This window comes from Erinaceus europaeus, chromosome 2 (assembly GCF_950295315.1).
Source record: "Erinaceus europaeus chromosome 2, mEriEur2.1, whole genome shotgun sequence".
In the NCBI taxonomy this organism is placed as follows: Eukaryota; Metazoa; Chordata; class Mammalia; order Eulipotyphla; family Erinaceidae; genus Erinaceus; species Erinaceus europaeus.
The window spans coordinates 137,586,252-137,606,043 of record NC_080163.1 but is presented as its reverse complement, the minus strand read 5'-3'; the positions used below and the strand labels follow the sequence as shown (position 1 = coordinate 137,606,043).

Sequence of the window (19,792 nt, the reverse complement as noted above, 5' to 3'; positions counted from 1 at the left end):
GTATGTTAAAATGACAGTTTTTATTACTTTTATCATAATTTGATAAAATATTTTCATCCATTTCAATCTAGTAGGTTGAAAATGATATTTTGTTACCATCTTGTTACATGTCTTGCCTCATAAATGAGATACAACCTCTTTTAATATGTTTAGGGGTTAATTGTGCTAACTTTACTGTGAAGAATATTCATATTTTAAATTTTCTTCCATTTGTCACACTTATTTATTGAATAATCTATCTTTTCTGTAGTAATTTAGATTCCACTTTTGTCATATGCTAATTTCCAGTGTGTATTTATTTTTTCTGTACATTTTTGTTTACATAACCATGCCAATTCATGTATTGCTACCACAATGTTTTAATTATTGTAGCTTTACAATATGTTTAATGCTCTAGAAAAAGCAATCCCTGGAGGTCCAGGAGGTGGCGCAGTGGAGAAGGCATTGGACTCTCAAGCATGAGGTTCAATCCCTGGCAGCACATGTACCAGAGTGATATCTGGTTCTTTCTCTCTCTCTCTTATCATTTCTCATGAATTAATAAATAAATAAAAGAAAAATCAATCCCTGCTTAAATATACAAACAACACCCTTTAGAATTTTCATGACTGTTTTGTGTGTAGTTTTCCTTTTATGTTTTAGTTTGTTTAGCTTTCAAAAAAGTCATGATGGTTTTTAATTGAAATTGAGTAAAACATAGATTTATAGAAACAAAATTACTGTTTTGTTTTTTTTTTGTAATCAGGGTGATAATCCCTAGCAGACAAAGTAATAAAGAAAATTATAGGGCCCCAGGGCTGGGCGGTGGCACACCTAGTTGAGTGCACAAGTTACCTTGCTCAAGGACCCAGGTTCAAAGCCCCTACTCCATACCTGCAAAGTAGATGCAGGCCTGCAGGTGTCTCTCTTTCTCTCTCCCTCTCTATCTCCCTCTCACCTCTCAATTTATCTCTGTCCTATCAAAAAACAAACAAGAACAATAACAAAACTCCCAGGAGCAGTAGTGGATTTGTAGAGCCAGCATTGAACCCCAATGATAACCCTGCTTTTAAAAAACAAATAAACAACAACAACAACAAAAACATCTCACCAATGTGTCCTGGAACCCTACCTCGCAGATCCCTACCCCACTAGGAAAAGAATGAAATGGACTGGGAGTATGGGTCAACCTGTCAATGCCCATGTCTAGTGGAGAAGCAGTTACAGAAGCTAGACCTTCCACCTTCTGCTCTCCATAAAGATTCTAGGTCCATACTTCCAGAGGGATAAAGAACAGAGAAACTTCTAAGTGGGGAGGGGACAAAGAACTCTGGTGGTGAGAATTGAATTGTATGGAATTGTACTCCTCTCATCCCAAAATCTTGTGAATAATCATTAAATCACTAATTTAAAAAAACCTGGAAAATATATATCTACATATATATATATATATATATATTTACCCTCATATTATCTAATAATCTTTTATAGAACTGTATATAACCATAGTCTGTTATAAAAACTTGATAAAGTTATATGAAAGAGGTAATATTTAATATATTTATTTCAGATCCGCCTCCCAATTTTCTTTAAGCAGGCTAATACTGACTTGCTGTAATTTCCATAGTAAGGTTTTGTAAAACTTTGTACTGTTACTGGATACATTTGTGGCAATGTTGTAAGTACTGAGTATCAGTAGATGAAAAACCTATTACACTTGAGCACAGTCTTTTTTGATCTCTAAACTCTGATTTCTGCATTTTCAGTGAACGATGATTCCATTGCAGCCACCGATCCCCAAGAACCCCCAGTTGTTGGTGTGACATCCCCACCTATTGCAGTGACGAGCGTGACTCCAAACCCCACAGCAGTGGCTCTCCCTGTCCTGGCCCCACCAGCTGAAGGAGAGGAGCCCAGCACTTCGGGCACACAACAGGTCCTTGCCACTACTCAGGCCCTTGATGCTCTACCTGCTGGGTGAGTAGCACCACTCCCACCCCAGAGTCTTAAGACTCCTTCACTAAGGCTGAAACAACATGATTATTTATTACCTAGCTGCTGGTAGTCTTGGGGAAGCTGCCTCACATAGGCGAAACGGAGGTGTAGAAGAACCGTTTGTTCTACATAAATCTTAAAAAGAATCTAAATCATCTGGGAGCAGAATCAATGCTACCTTATACCATGACGGGAAATGAACAGCCTGATGGAGAGTGTGTGGCTTTTATGGAACAAGCAGTTCATTTTGCTTTCTGAAATCATTGGAGGGTTTTCAGCTGGATCTTGCCTAGAAAACATCTTTTCTCTCTTGAGTTTTGTATTAATGGTCTGTGGACAACTTTAGACTCTTGAATCTTACTGTATGTTATTCCCACATATTGGCAGATACTATCATAGGATCCTAGTTTTTTTTTGCCATGCTTTAGTTCAGGGTTAAAACTGTTAGAAAGACCTTGGATGAATACATGACCTCAGTTAGCTAAACTCAAGTTCAACTATAGTGAGTATCAAATAAAAGCACAGATCTGGAAATCAAATGGATCTGGGAATGATTCCCTACTCTACCTTCTGTGACCTTGGCTGAGTAAATTACTATCTTGGTAAGGTGGAGGTAATAATGATAACACATTTCCCCAGAAAAATAGTGTACATGAATGATACTTTTGGTGGATGTTCTACCTGGTGAATGAGAATTTTGAAGTGACTGTGAAGGGAACAAAAGGAGGGAATGGTTCTGAAGTAGGAAATGGGTGTTTTTTTCTTTTCTTTTTTTTTTTTTTTTCCCCTCTATCAAACTGGAGCACTGCTCAGTTCTGGCTTATAGTGGTGCTAGGGACTGAACAAGCTAGGACTATGGATCCTTTAAGCATGAAAGTTATTTATTTATTTATTTATTTATTTATTTTAATTTTTTTACATGACACAATTCCCCTACCTACATTTCATTCCCTTGCCAGTTGGAACTTTGTATTTGTACAATTCTACTGTTCCATCGGACTTTGTTTGCTTGCTTGTTTGAGATAGAGAGAGGAAAAGATAGACACCACAGCACTATTTCACCACTCATGAGGTTTCCTTGTTCAGGTGCTCCTATGTGGTGGCGGGGGACTGAAGTCCCCATCCTTGGGCATGATGAAGTGTATACTCTATTGGGTGAGCTATCTCCCAACACCCTGGAAAATGGATTCTTATCGCAGTGACTATTAGTCAGAATCACTTAGGGCCCATCCCACTGTGATCCTGCTGTTTATTCTTATATCATAGCACCAAGGAAGCCAGTTTTTATACAGCCATAGCCACTGTGGTAGTGGCAGTGGTGAGGTGGTGGTGGCAGCAGCAGTAGTGTGTTGTGTGTAGGTTCTATGAGCCCTTGTAATTTATTTTGGAAAAAGGAGGAATGATGGTCTCTCTTTTTTTTTAATTTAATTTTTATTTATAGAAACACTGACAAAAACCACAGGATAAGAGGGGTACAACTCCACACAGTTCCTACCACCAGAATTCCCTATCTTTCTATGCTCTTAAACTTCTGCCATTCCATTCTGATCTGCTCCGTCCTGTTCCGTTCCATTCCCTTCTTTCCTTTCCCCCATTCCTTTCCTTCTTTCCTTCTTTCCTTCCTGCATCCCTCCCTCCCTCTCTTCCTTCCTTCCTCCCTCCCTCCCTTCCTTCCTTCCTTCCTTCCTTCCTTCCTTCCTTCCTTCCTTCCTTCCTTCCTTCCTTTTCTTCCTTTCTTCCTTCTCTTGTTGTTGAGGCTTGGCACCTTCATGATTCCAGTGCTCCAGGCAGACTTTTATTTTTCCTTTCAATTTTAAATAGAGATATTCAGAGAGGCGGAGGGAGCGATGGAAGGAGGAAGGGAGAGATAGAGAGGAAGAAAGTGAAGAGACATCACAGCACTCTTCCACCATTCAAGACACTTCCCACTGGTGCTGTGTGTGGTGCTCCTATGTGGTATCACAAGTTCCTTGAGGGTGATAAAGGGTGTGCTCTACCAGGTGAACTATCTCCTAGTCCTCTTTGTTTTTTTTTGGTTTCGTTTATTATCACCAGGCTCTGGTGACAATAAAAGGTTCTGTGCTGGCACTATAAATCCACTGTTCCCACTTTTTTTCTCTTTTTTTTATTTGATAGCACAGCGAGAAATTGAAAGGTACAGGGGAGATGGGAAGAGAGAAAGATAGACACCTGCAGACCTGCTTTACCACTCGCGAAGCCTCCCTCCTCCACTGCAGGTGGGGAGCAGAGGCTTGAACCTGAGGTCTTATACATAGTAATGTGTATACTTAACCAAGTGTGCCATGCCACAGCCCTCTCCCAATCCTCTTAAACTACTTTAGAATACCCACTTGCCAAAGCAGAAGTCTTAAATCAGAAAAGTATATATGATTTTTTCCATATGGATATTGCACCCATAGCATTTGGCATGCTATTGAACCCATATTTCTTAATAAAATATAATGAACAATGAAAAGTATTATAAGTAGTTCTTAATACTGCAGATCTGGAGAGAACTAGGGGTTTTGGGAGGAGGCTCTGAAATGTATTTTTGTTAACTTTGTGAAAAGATTAATAACTAGTTACTTGTGCCCAACTCCTGCTTACAGAGATATCTTTTTCATATGTCATAAGGAATACTCGAAAGATTTTTGTTTGGTTTATAATTTCAGATCTGAATGCTATAATTTGGAGGGAACAGAGCAGACTCATTTTGGCAGAAAGGAGAGAAAATGGCTGTCTGTCCCCCATGAGTTGTTTGTTTTCTTTCCACTGAGCAAATGCCTGGAAGGCCGGCTTCACTCCCGTGTCAGTCACAGGCAATTAGGGCTAATGGCTCAACATGTCTTTATGTAGGGCGTGTGTGAGGGTTACTGTTCTCTGGGATTGAGCTCTTCCTGTTTCCAGGCAGCTGGAAAACTCCAGACTCTGAAAACGCTCTTTATTCTAAGTTTGGCTCTGGGAGGCTGATTCCCCAACCCCCATCCTGCCAGGACCCAAACCACTTTTCAGAGGTAGAGTGTGAAGAACATCTTCTCCTTAGGGCCTTTTGATGATACCTGCATGCAAGTTTAGGGTGAGTTTTGCCCACTCTACTGTCTTGAGACCTAGTTTCCTAGTCCAAACTAGCTCTCAAGTGTCCATCCCTAAGGCACAGGGAGCTCTGGGACTGTGCTGACTGTCTCAGGACCTGGAGAGCATCTGCTGCCTAACTGGAGATTACCACAAGTATCACTGGGTGCATGACACAGACAGTGGCAGGTTTGATGGCAAGCTGGAAAGGGCAGTGCTGCTTCTGCAGCCCTCCTGATTCATTGACCTACCATCCGCACCCCAGCTTGTTGACAAGCTGAGGAGATCTAGATGGGATGGGTTCTTTGTTTATTCATGGTATCTTGATTTCAGGAGCCATGGGTACTTTTAATCTTTGTAAATACAATTCCGAGCCTACTGTTTTATCATGTAGCATACTATACTATAATATCTGTTTTCTTTTCTTTTCTTTCTTTCTTTCTTTCTTTCTTTCTTTCTTTCTTTCTTTCTTTTTCCCTTTCTTTCTTTCCTTCTTTCCTTTTTTATTTTGTTTTTCTTTATTATTTTATTGAGTTAGTGGCTTTCCGTACAGTTGTTGACACATGAGTACAATTTCTCATTTCACCATGATATGTGTCTACAAAACATTCTCAATGCCTTTCTGTTATCTCTAGGGATAATTTCTTAAGTCCTTAATAAGCCCTGAAACACCCAGTATATACTGATCTTGCCTAATTCTTATGCCTTCCATGGAAAGAACCCATTGCCTCTAGCCATATTAACTAATAATACAGCACTCTTTCTCTGGACTTGGAATCCTGTATCAGATTACTGGTGCTGAAATCTTTCTTACCATTTTGTCCGTAAATTCCTGTCCACCCATAGGCTCCTATGCTGAATATGGGTCCCAGATCAAATTGATGGGGTTTATAGTCAATAATATTTATACACCTTTCCCATATTTGGGAGCTACTCTCTGCCCTGATCCAGCTTTCTAGCCTTTTTTCTAGCCCATTTACCAGCCATAACATCATCTCCCTGGACAATAACTTGGGTCCACCTGCATATCAGATGTCAGGCTTAGGCAAAAACTAATTAAAGTCACTCATGGCCCCTTTGGAATATACCTAAACTAGACCTGCTAGCTGTTTCCGAAATGGAAACCCCAAATCCTCATCTGCAATATTCCAGCCTTTAGGTTCATGATTAATCAAAAATTTGTATGGCTTTATATGTTAACTCTTTTTCAGCCACCAGGTCCCAGATGCCAACATGATGCCGACCAGACTTCCCTGGACAGATGACCCCACCAATGTGTCCTGGAGCTCCACTTCCTCAGATCCCTGCCCCACTAGGGAAAGAGAAAGACAGGCTGGGAGTATGGATCGACCTGTCAAAGTTCATGTTCAGTGGAGAAGCAATTACGGAAGCCAGACCTTCCACCTTCTGCACCCCATAACGACACTGGGTCCATACTACCACGGGGTTAAAGAATAGGAAAACTATCAGGGAAGGGGATGGGATACAGAGCTCTGTGGTGGGAATTGTACCCCTCTTGTCCTATGGTCTTGTCAGTGTTTCCATTTTATAAATTAATTTAAAAAAATTCCTGTCTACCTTTAGGTGTAGTCTAGTCAACACTTTGTCCATCCTAGTAGACAATGTTAAACCACCTCATGTGCTATAACTCTTCCCACACACCTAATTATGTTCCTTATGTCTCTCTGTCCCAACCCCATTTGGTTTGAAGGGCAAGATGACAGGAAGCCTGGAATAAAGTCATCCCCTAAGACATTCGTAATTAAATGAAGAAACTTGAGTCCCTCCATCTACATGAGTGCATTCTGCTTCTCTTGACACCTTGGATAAATAGTTGCTGTGACAGGAATGATGCATCTTCTTCTCAAGAGCAAGAACCTAGTACAGCTACCATTCACCTGGTTTACTGACTTTGTGTTCAAATATGCCACAGATTGGGGATCTCACTTCCCTGCTCTTTAGGGGTTTCATGCCCAGGCAGAGACTCTGAAGATTGTCTCTTTTTGGCTAAGGCACTTCTGAGCAATACTAAGCAATACTAATTCTGTATTAGTATTCTGTATAATTAGCAATACTAATTCTGTCAATACTGAGCTGCTTTAAAATTTTTAAAAATTTATTTATAAAAATAAAAATTATCGACAAGACCATAGGATAAGAGGGGTACAAGTCCCACCACTAGAACTCTGTATCCCACCCTCTCCCTTAAAAGCCTTCGTATTCTTTATCTCTCTGGGAGCATGGACCCAAGATCATTATGGGGTACAGAAGGTCTAGCTTCTGTAATTGCTTCTCTGCTGAACATGGGCATTGGCAGGTCGATCCATACTCCCAGCCTGTTTCTGTCTTTCCCTAGTGGGACAGGGCTCTGGAGAGGTATGGCTCCAGAGTATGTTGGTGAGTTCATCAGCTCGGGGTAGTCAGGTTGGCATGGTGGTAGCAGCTGCAAGTTGGTGTCTGAATAAGCATTAAGATATAAAGAAGAATAAATTGTTTAATAATTAGGAACCTAAAGGCAAGAATAGAACAGATGAGATTTGGGGGTCTCCGTTTTGGAAATAGCTAGTAGGTTTATTTTAGGTATATTTCAAAGAGCCCATGACTACTAATTTTTGCCTGCTCCCAATAGCTAACATGCAGTTTCTCATGTTCAGGTAGAGACTTTGGAGATTTGTCTCTTTTTTGCTAAGGAACTTCTGAGCCACACTTCCCCCCCCCCCCCTTTTTTTAAATTGGTTATTATTGCTGGAGCTTGGGACCTGCACTGTGAATGTACTGCTCCTGGCAGCCATTTTATCTTTTTTTTTTTTTTATGATTCTTATTAGATAGGACAGAGAAAAATTGAGAGGGATGGGTTAGATAGAGAGGGAGAGAGAAAGAGACACCTGTAAACCTGTTTCACCATTCATGAAGCATCCCCCCTGCAGGCAGGGAACAGGGGCTTAAACCTGGGTCTTTGCACATGGTAACATGTACACTTAACTGTGTACACCACCACCTGGCTGCCCCTAAACCCCCCCCCCCCAACTATATTGCTTTTTTAAAGACTTGCAGCTAACTTTGTTTCTTTGCAACTTCCTCCTCTTGGCTGTTTCTGTTTAGCAAGTGATAGAGCGAGGTTCACTTGGGGGTCCCCAGGGCCCATTTTTCAGGTGGTTGGATTACCTTTCTGAAATTTATAGCAGATGAGACTCTGTTGACACACATCTTCATGACCATACACCAACACATCTATAGAATTCAAGGACGAAACTTCCCAAAGACAGCTGTAGAAGTGCAAAGTACCAGCCCCTTCCACTCTCCCCTTCAGCTTTCTGTGCCTTGACATTTAATTAGCACTAAAGAAGCCAACTGGCTGGATGTGGATGTCCATTAAAGGAAGAAGTGCAGAGAATTTTAGAAGACATGGTGAGATAGCAGGCCAGGCAGTGGGCAATGGGAAGAGAGGACACTTTGATCAGCTGGCCCCACATCTGGTTTTTATCAGCCCCAAGCCCACTTTGGGGACCAATTGCTCATTAACAGGCCATGTGTACATGGCTTAGATAAACTCTAAGCTTGCCCCAGGCCCTGCAGTGCTCTCAGCACCTCTCAGACAGAGGCACATTATTTTACCCTGGCAGCTTGCACTGGGCTGTGGTTTCTTACATAAGGGAAGTCGTTGTGCTTGGATCACCAGCCTGGCTCAGAGCTGCCATTTCAACACCATCTCTTTTCTCCTGCTGTCATTGGCTACGCTGTCCATTCTCTTGCCTCAATAGAATCAGTCAAAGAGGGATGTTTTCTCAGTGTTTTGATTTGCCATCTCCCCCATCCTCACTCACTCCAAGTTATCGAGATCCGAGAAGCCCGTTTTCCATGTGGTCCTTGAGATGCTAACAAAGATGAAAACCTTGTAAGTGCTCCTTGCTGCTTTGTTTGTAGAGTGGCTTTAAGAGACACTGGAATTTAGAGCTTCTCTGCTAAGCTATAAACCAGCTGCTGCCATTGAATTACATTCCAAACTTAGTTTTGGCTCTAGTCAAATGTCCTTGCCCAACGAATTTTAAAACAGTACTTCCCAGCCTACTCTTGAAGAACCAATCCTCTTTTATTCTGTTTTTAATTTATTTTAAAATTTTCAATTTTCCCTTGTGTGTGTGATTGCCAGGGCTTCACTGTTCTGGGCTCACTTTTTCAGACAGACAGTGGGACAGAGGGATTGAGAAAAGAATCATAGCATTGAAGGTTCTCTGGATACAATGGGGACCAGGCTGAAATAGGTTTACATATGTGGCAAAGCAGACACCCTCTCAGGTGACCTATCCTGCCAGCCCTATTTTTCAGTATGAGTCCTTTATTTCATTCTCTCCACTATTCCCTTGTATACATATACCACAAATTCCTTAGCCATTCATCTGTAATTGGATAGATGGGTTGTGTCCAAATTTTACCTATTAAAACTAGTGCTGCCATGAACTATGTATATGTAGGTTTCTTTGGGTGGCTGTTTATGTATTCATTGACTAGATGGCTAGGAGAGAAATAACTGGATCATATGATAAGGCCCTTTTCACCCATCTAGTTTATATCAGTGTATGGTGAATTGATTTCATTAAACTATGGTAGTTATCGTGGAGGGGAGGGGTCATAGAACTTTGGGGTAGGTGTGATATGGGACTATACCCGTGTAACATTATAATCTTGTAAACTATTATTAAATTACCAATAAAAATAGGTAAAAATTAGGGCCCGGGTAGAGGTGCACCTGGTTGAGTGCACATGTTACCGTGTGTAAGGACCTGGGTTCAAGCTCCCAGTCCCCACCTACAGGGAGAAAGCTTCACAAGCGGTGAAACAGTGCTGCAGGTGGGAAGCCAGGGGTTTGAACCAGGGGGCTCGAACCAGGATCATTACTTTGGTCCTTGCACTTGGTGTCATGTCTGCTTAATCTGCTGCGCTACTGCCTGATCCCCCTTATCAGTTATTTTAAAAAAAAATTTAATTTATTCATTTTGGATATATAGAGAGAAATTGAGAGGGGAGGGAGAGGTAGAGAGGGAGCAAGAAAGAGAGACACCTGCAGACCTGCTTTATCACTTATGAAGGTTCCCTGCTGCAGATGGGGAGTTGGGGCTTGCAGTTCACCAGTTATTTATTTTTTAAGAATTTATTTATTTATTAATGAAGAGTGATAAGAGGAGAGAGAGAGAGAGAAGGAAGGGAACAAGACATCACTCCAGTACATGTGCTGCCAGGGATTGAACTCAGGACGCCATGCTTGAGAGTCCAATGCTTTATCCACACTGTACCACCTCCCAGACCACCACCAATTATTTTTATAACTTTAATTTTTTAATATTTACTTTACTGAGTGTGTGTGTGTCCAGGGCCAGAGTACTGTTTAGCTCTGGTTTATGATGGTGCTGGAGATGAAACCTAGCTTCAAGCATAAAAGTCTTTTTATTTTTTTAACATAATCATTATGCTACTTCCTCAGTCCATAACTTAATTTTTAATGATGTTTATCTAGAGGGACTTGTGTTCCCATTCTACCAGGACCTGAAGTATCTGTCACCAGGAACCTTGTTTATTTATACTATCACTGAAACAGAAGCAAATCTGGAAAACACCAGAGGAAGCCAGGCACTGTTTCTTCTGAGAGAGAAGAGGCAAAAAGGAAAAACACCTAGAAATAGTATTAGTTGTAGGAGTGACTTAGGAAGGAAGTTAAGGGAGCCAGGTGTTGGCACACCTGGCTGAGCGCACATATTACAATGTTCAAGAACCCAGGTTTGAACCCCCAATCCCTACAGGGGGAAAGCTTCACAAGTGGTGAAGCAGTGCTACAGGTGTCTTTGTCTCTCACCCTCTTTACCCCTCCCTTCCCTCTCGATTTCTGACTATCTCTACCCAATAAACAAATAAAGATAATTAAAAAAATGAAAAAGAAAGGAAGTGAAGGTAAGACTGTTGAAAACATGGGACTATTAAACAACAAGGGCAACAAAAGGAAAAAAAAAAAGCCTCCAGAAGCAGTGGATTCATAGTGCAGGCACCGAGCTACAGCAATAACCCTGGAGGCAAATAATAATAATTAATAAATAAATGAAAAAAGGGACTATATATATAATCAGCCCATATCATCAGTGACCTTGGGATAATTGTTGCAGTTTCCAGTGGAGAGAATGGGGGCACATACCTCTAGTAGGGGGAGCCATATGGAATTATACCCCCATTATGTTATAATTTTAAAATCACTAATAAAAATTTTAAAAAAGAGAAAAGATGTTTATTTTTATGAGACAACACATATTAGCTTCTTTTAAAGATTTATTTGTTATAAATGAGAGAGATGAGGGACTAACACATTGTTTTTTTAAATTTTTATTTATTTATTGGCTAGAGACAGGTAGAAATCGAGAGAGAAGGGAGCAGTAGAGAGGAAGAGAGACAGAGAGACACCTGCAGCCCTGCTTCACCACTTGTGAAGTTTTCCCCTTGCAGGTGGAGGCCAGGGGATCAAACCTGGGTCCTTGCGCATTGTAACATGTGCGTTCAACCAAGTGCACCACCACCTGGCCCCCTAACACATTGTTTTAACATATGAAATACTGGCATACAAGAACTGCAGGCATGTATGTGCACTGTCTCTGAGCCACATCCCTGACAACCTTATCCAGTTTTAATCTCTTGCCATATAATCCTACTCTTGGTGACATTATAATTATTTCACCAGGAACTAAGTTAATTAGGATACGGTTAGTCACCGTAAGGCAGGTAATTGAGAGTTATTTTCCCAAGGACATTTTAGGAAGACTCTCACAAGAAAATGTCTTTTAGTTGACCTTTCAAATCATCCTTTCAGATTATGCTGGAGAGAAATGGTTGAATGCCATTATAATAATGAGATTAAGATTTATTTTTATTTATTTTTATTTTTATTTATTTTTATTTTTTGAGATTAAGATTTTAAAGCCTTTACTCTAATGATGGTTTGGGAATTAGGGGTTGGGTATGGGAGGTATACAGTCAATAAAGGGCTGTGAAAATTGGTAGGGGCAAAGGTAATTTCAGTTAAAAAAAAAAGTACCTAAGATTAATTGAAATTGGAGACTACTTTTTAGAGTACTTTCAAATACAAAGACCCTGTGTAGTTCATGGCCCAACTGAATGTGACTCATTGAAGGCCAAGGAGCAATGTGTTGGGAAGGGACCTGAATCAGGCCTGATACTTTGAACACTGTTGCTGAGAGCATCAAAGAAAGCTATTCAGTGGGAGAGGAGATGACCCACGTGACCAGGATACAGTATCGAGGCCCATGGGTGGTTTGATTGAAAAGCCTTTTCATCTCAGCGTGAAGAAGATGCTTATAAGGGACAGAAACCTAACCCCTGACGGGGATGTGCTGATGAAAGGTTGATGCTAGTATCAGTTTCTTGGCATGGGGAGACCAAACCAAGACAGTCAGGAGGCTTAATCTATGTGGGTCAGCAGTTACTGAGGAGAAATGAGAATTGGGAGGCTTGTTTGATGGATGATAGAATTGACCAACTGTGCTGCATGAATGAAGGGAAGAGATTTGTATGAATTCTAAGGAGCCATGCAGGTAAGGGAGGAGTTGAGAGTTCTCTAAGAAAAGCAGCTAGGCCAGGTCATGGATCAGGGAGGACCCACATGGACATTTAATCTGAGCAGGAGTCCAATCTTTAAAAGAAAATGTGAATTAAAAAAAAAAAAGATAATGGAAGAAAGGTCTTGTTCTTCTAGTAACTGTTTTTTCTAGTTAAGCCAATTGAGAAGGTTCACAGAAGGACAGTGAGATTTACTGGACAATAGCAGTCTCTGAAAGAGAGACTTTCATTTCTAGGATCAGCTGGGATCAAAGATAGAATGGACAGGCCTTATCTAGGTGTGGAAAGAGTTCTTGTCACTCTGGAATATATATATAAAGAGGACTTCACACTGATTCTCTTTCTGGCAGTGTGGGGCATACCATGGTGTCAATTATAGACATCTAGTTCCTGGAATCTGTAGTATTAGCCAACCTTCAAGTTCAATTTTTATTTTTTCTTTAAGTAAAATATAAATGAAGTTAAAAGTGGAGACTACTTATCAGGTAAAAGAACAAAATAAGAAAAAATGTTCTTAGTACTTTTAATCTCCAATTACTACAACAAATAAGTCCTGTGAAGTCTCACATGTTTATCGAGACACACAGCTCATATGTTTGTGTATATATAGTACACATGTATAACATATATAACACATCTATTTGCTTTATTAGAGAAATAATGATCTACAAGATAGTTGTCATATGAATACAATTTCTCTTTCTCTTCCTTTTTTTTTCTCTCTCTCTCTCTTTCTAATGATTATTGCTGGGGTGTGGTGCCTATCCAACAAATCCACCCTCCCAGAGGCCTTTGTACTCCATTTTTTCCCTTTTCTTTGGTAGGACAGAGAGAAATTGAAATGGATGGGAGAGAGAGGAGGGAGAGAGAAATAGAGACACCTGCATCAGTGCTTTGCCACTTGCTAAGCGTCCTCCCCTGCAGGGGAGGAACCCAGGTTGAACCCAGGGGGTTGAACCCAGGGGATTCACCCAGGTCCTTGAGCATGGTAAAACATATGCTCAACTAGCTGTGCCATCACCTTACCCCACGAGTACAGTTTTTTTTAAACTTATTTTTTGCCTCCAGAGTTATTGCTGAGGTTTGGTACCTGCACTATAAATCCACTGCTCCTGGAGACCATCTTTTTTCCATTGTTGTTGCTGCTGTTGTTGGATAGGACAGAGAGAAATTGAGAAAGGAGGGGGAGACAGAGAGGAGAAAGAAAGATACCTGCAGACCTGCTTCACCACCTGTAAAACAATCCCCCTGCAGGTAGGGAGCTGGGGGCTCGAACTGGGATCCCTGAGCCAGACCCTGCACTTCCCACTATGTGTGCTTAACCCAGTATGCTACAGCCTAGCCCTGAGTACAATTTTTTTTTTTTTTTATTGCTCCGTGACAAGTGTCTTCACTCCCCTCCCACCACCAACTCTTAAATCCTTCTTCAACTTCATGTGCCTGGACACTTTTCTAAAATGTTACTGCAAAATGAACAAATTAATTTTCTTAAGTGTTGGTTTACTCTATTTTGTTATTTTGTTGTAGTTGAGGCTTTACAGCTCTGAGTCAACTTTTTCAGACAGAAAAAAGAGAGAGAGAAGAAGAGACACCACAGTACCGGCACATCCTCCAGTGCCATAATACTCACATGTGTTCTGGGGGCTTGAACCTGGGTCACACTTGTTGCAAGTCAGCATTCTCCCAGGTGATAGATTTTGCTGCTGCCCCCCCCCCCCCCAGTGCTTTTGTGCCACAAAATTGCTAAGGAGGGGAAGGAGGTAGACAGCCTCTTAGGGAAAGCTGAATTCTTATTTGGGGTATGTGTTATGAAAGCATGATTTGCTGGTGTTACCTGGAGGAACTGCCACATTTAGACAGAGAGTTTGTCAATCTGGTGGGAAGCTATAGCATGGTAGCCTACCCTTTGTGCTCACAGGGCCTGACCAGATCCCCACTTTCTAGTGGGGCACTGACCTCTTGAGCTGGTGTTGTTTCTTATTTGTTGGTTTTTAGTTCAGAATGAAACACAGAGGGAGAAGATCTTTGACTCTTTGCATTTTCATTTGGCTTTGTTTGTTTGTTTTTAATTCACTGCTGGGCATCCAACTCAGGGCTTCAACTTTGTAAGGTAATGTACTTTACCACCAAGCTGCCTCCCTGATCCAATATTAATTTGTATTTATTTTTTCCTTTTTATAAGTTAGAGAGAAAGAAGAGAGAACAGGGCAATAATCCAGCATATGTGGTACTAAGAACCAAACCCTAGGACCTCAGGCATAAGAATCCCATTTTCTACCTACGGAGACAACCTGTCCCCTTCATTATTTTTATTTTTCATGAGAGAGGGAGAGACACCAACCAAGCACTACACCATTCATGGAGTTACTTTGGTGCTACCCATGGTGCTCCCATATGGTGCCAGGGATCAAGTCCAGGGCCTCATACATGCAAACCAAGTGCATTACCCAGTGAGGTACCACCCCCAACCTTTCTCTGACCATTTTTGTCAAAAGGCTGTGTTCTTTTAATATACTGAATCAAGTCTTAACGTCTTCCTTTTATACTAGGAAGAACTGGGGCTTCTTGGTCAAATCACCTCTATTCACTTTAGAACCCAGGGCGTTCATACCCAGGAGAGATGTTCTCAAGCACCATTTTAGTGGTGTTTGCAGTACTCCAGACCTTAACTCAGTAGTTGATCCCTTTTTGGGGGAGAGAATACAGAACAACTGGATCTCAGTGGCTAACTCCTATTGGACCTCCATGACAACACTACCAGTGGTGCCAATGTGCATCTTCTCTTGGTAGATGGTATTTGAGCAGAAGGTTATAACTAAAATATAATCAAGGAATAAAAACTAGGACCTGTTATATTTCTTCCCCAGTGGTCATGATCCTGCAGGGCCCCTGCCTGAATGCTCAGGAATGTTGTTTACTTTGATGTGGGGACTGGTCACCTCATCCACTGTGTAGTAAGTTTCCTGTAAATCCCAGTTCTTCAGCCTTTTCTCCTCCTCCTTTTTTTCCCCTCAATTTTTTTTAAATAAAAAAAATTCTAGGGCACAGCTCAGCACTGGCTTATGGTAGTACTGAAGGAGTTGAACCTCTGGCCTCTGATACCTCAGAAATGTGAGTCGGTTGTGCTACTGATGGGTCTATCTCCCAGCCCCTTCTTTTCTTCCTTTTTTGCTTGACATGGTAAGTCATGCTAATGGTAGAGAATCAGGACTGAGCTTGAATGCCATGTAAGAGTGTCTTAGCCTCTTTGAGTCTCACTTTGCATACCTCAAAGCATCCTCAAATGCATGTCCCGCTTTTAAGGATGGGGACAAGGGTTGCTCAAGGTAAAATATGAGCCTGTAATTCATTGTAGATGCTCAGTGGTAATTCACCTCACCTTCCCTTCCTTTTCTTAAAGACCTTGTATTTGGGCTGGGAAGCAATTCAGTAGGTAGAGCTCACACCTTCAGCTTGATCCCTTGCTGCTTGGGATCACCATGGATGATGGAGAAATGCTTTTTGTTTTTTAAATTAATTTAATAATGATCAACAAAATTGTAGGGTAAGAGAGGTATAATTACCACTATCAGAGTTTCATTTCCCATTCCTTCCATTGGAAAGTTCCCTATTCTTTATCCTTCTGGGAGTATGGGCCCAGCATCATTATGGGGTGCAAAAAGTGGAAGGTCTGGCTTTGGTAATTGCTGGAGAGATGCTTTTGTTTCTCTCATTCTCCCCTCTTCCTCTCTCTCTCTCTCTCTCTCTCTACTTCTATCTCTAGCTCTGTTTTCCTCTCCCTCTTTCTCTTTACATATACCGAATAATAAAATTAGACAAGGCAAGTTGCTCAGCAATATTGTACATGATGGTGTTGATTGACTTTACTGGTGCTAGATTTAAAAAAAAAAAAAGAATAACTGTTTATTTGTATCTGAACTAGCTTCTGAGGGACTGATCAATGCAGCCTGCTGATCAGACATCCTGGTTTAAGTGAGAAATGGTATTAAACAAAGTTAACTCTATCCCAGTAGTCGCATCATGACAGAATCAGAACATTTATTTCAGTGGCCATTCAACTTTTCTGTAGTAAATGTGTTTCCAAAAATCACCATGGTATGTAAACCAGAGAATAAAACCCTTGGAATTGCAATGGCTCAAAAAGCTGGTCAATGACACTCAAAAATAGGAACCTAATAAAGATGGTAGCACAGTTTTATGCACATTTAATTGTTAACATACACATTTTAATAATACTATATTTAAATTATTCAATAATTTAATAAGTAATTTAATAAATTACTGTTAGTGAATACAAGTAATAAGTAGGGCATGCTTTCATGAAGAGACCTGACGTTTGTTTGTAGAAGCAGGCATTAGATGGGTTAGAAGGGTGGGGGAGATAGCATAATGGTTAGGCAAAAGAGACTGTCGTGCCTGAAGCTCCAAAGTCCCAGGTTTAACCACCAGCACCACCATAATATTAAAAAAAAAAAAAAAAATCAGGGGCTGGGTGGTGGCGCACTTGGTTGAGCACACATATTACAATGTGAGAGGACCTGGGTTCAAGCCCCTGGTCCTACCTGCAGGGTGAAAGTTTCATGAATGGTGAAGCAGGGCTGCAGGTGTCTCTCTGTCTTTCTCCCTCATCATCTTTCCCCCTTCTCTCAATTTATCTAATAGAGAAAGATAATAAAAATTAAAAGAAAAAAAGCAGATAATAGCAGGGTTAGAGCACACTAGTGTTGTCAAAGAGTGGTGCCAAGAATGTTAACTCAGATTTGATGACATTTATAAACACCAGATGTGAACAGGTGTGACCTGTAACATGCGGGAAACTGAGGTAGCTGGTAGATGTGTATGAATTTTGTGTTTGCCTATAGGACTGGATTCAGCTAGAAGGAGAATTTCTTATGTTCATCTGTTTCTTCTAAAACAAAATCATGCATAAGCAAGCCCAAAATTCACACTATTCTCATCTTGTTCCCTTCTGTATCAATTTGTATTAGGACAAATATGTGTTTTCAAAACAAACATTTCAGCAGATCTGACTACTAGCTTCCCAGAGAAGGTAATCTTCTGTTAGATAGTACCCAAGAGAAGATATAAATGAAATAAATGTAAACAAAAAGACTAATGGAGCCATTCAGATCCTTTACAAAATAGTAAACATCACTATAATCTAAAAATATTTTATTAAGTGGTCTGGGAGGTAGTGCAGTGTATAAAGCATAGATTCTCAAGCATGAGGTCCTGAGTTCAGTCCCTGGCAGCACATGTACCAGAATGATGTCTGGTTCTTTCTCTATCTACTCCTATATTTCTAATAAACAAACAAATAATCCTTTGAAAATATTCTATTTTTTAAAGACAACAATGAGATACCACTTCACTCCTGTGAGAATGTCATACATCAGAAAAAGGTAACAGCAGCAAATGCTGGAGAGGGTGTGGGGTCAAAGGAACCCTCCTACACTGCTGGTGGGAATGTCAGTTGGTCCAACCTCTGTGGAGAACACTCTGGAGAACTCTCACAAGGCTAGAAATGGACCTATGATCCTGCAATTCCTCTCCTGGGGATATATCCTAAAGAACCCAACATATCCATCCAAAAAGATCTGTGTACACATATGTTCTTGGCAGCACAATTTGTAATAGCTAAAACCTGGAAGCAACCCAGGTGTCCAACAACAGATGAGTGGCTGAGCAAGTTGTGGTATATATACACAATGGAAAACTACTCAGCTGTAAAAAATGGTGACTTCACCGTTTTCAGCCGATCTTGGATGGACCTTGAAAAATTCATGTGAAGTGAAATAAGACAGAAACAGAAGGGTGAATATGGGATGATCTCACTCTCAGGCAGAAGTTGAAAAACAAGGTCAGAAGAAAAAAACAAACAAACAGGTAGAACCTGAAATGGAATTGGCGTATCGCACCAAAGTAAAAGACTGGGGTGGGGGTGGGTGGGTGGGGAGAATACAGGTCCAAGAAGGATGACAGAGGACCTAGTGGGGGTTGTATTGTTATTTGGGAAACTGGAGAATGTTATGCATGTACAAACTATTGTATTCACTGTTGAATGTAAAACATTAATTCCCTAATAAAGAAATTAAAAATAAATAAATAAAAATATTTTATTTTTTATAATAAAAATAATTTTTCATTATTATTAGTAGTAGCTCCAGGTTTATCACTGGGGCTCAATGCCTACACTACAAATCCACTGCTCCTGTGGCCACTTTTTCTATTTTTTGGATAGGACAGAGAAAAACTGAGAGGGAGGGGAAGATAGGGAGAGAGAAAGATAGATACCTGCATACCTGCTTCACTGCTTATGAAGCGCCCCCTCTGCAGGTGGGAGCTGGGGGCTCGAACCGGGATCCTTCTGCTTCGTATTATGTGTGCTTAACCTGGTGTGCCACCTCCCAGCCCCCCACCCCCCCTTTTTTTTTTTATTAACACAAGATAGGGAGAGAAAGAGAGAAAGGAGGAATGCCAGAGCATCATTACTCTGATACATGGAATTCTAGGTATTAAACTCAGGAAGTACCTTATGCTTCCATTTTCAGTGCCCTTCTCACAGCACCACTCCCAGGCCTGGTAAGCATTATATAAATATAAATCCTTGCATCTTTTATGTATAGGTTATTGCATTCTGAATAATTAGAGTTATCATCAGACTTCATTGAGTGTAGGAATAACGAGTGTAGTTCTTGGCCCTTGGCTATGCTTTGTAGTGATTTTGCTTGCAGTTTATCTCTGCACCATCTGCTACCTGGCTGTTCTTCCATTAGCTTAGTTGATCTACTTTTTGTCCTTTTCCACTTACATGTAGACTTGGATACATAGTGACTATTTGTCACTATGTATGGACACTGTGTATATATGAATTGGACACAGTGACTAAAGAGTCCATGACTTCTTTTCAAGGTCCTCTTGTAAGGAATTTTTATTTTAGGGACTGTAGATATCTCACCTGCTAGAGCACATGTACTGCTGCGCATGAGGACTTGGATTAGAATACTGGAACCACATGGGAACACCAGGGAGCACCAGGAAGCAGCATGAATGGTTGAGCACTGCTGTGATGTCTCTCCTCTGTCATATATATGATGCTAGGAAAATAGAAGAAATAATATTTGTGACTTA

At 40.8% G+C, this 19,792-nt stretch overlaps 1 protein-coding gene across 2 annotated transcripts in view; it reads left to right on the top strand.

The window, feature by feature from the left end:
* The window catches only part of WWP2 (WW domain containing E3 ubiquitin protein ligase 2), a 191,561-nt gene that overhangs the window by 134,478 nt on the left and 37,291 nt on the right, over nucleotides 1–19,792 (top strand). For both annotated transcript variants that reach the window (XM_007524578.3, XM_060185261.1), the window contains one exon: nucleotides 1,746–1,956. In XM_007524578.3, the coding sequence (XP_007524640.1) occupies nucleotides 1,746–1,956 (211 nt within the window). The remainder of the gene's footprint in view (nucleotides 1–1,745; nucleotides 1,957–19,792) is intronic.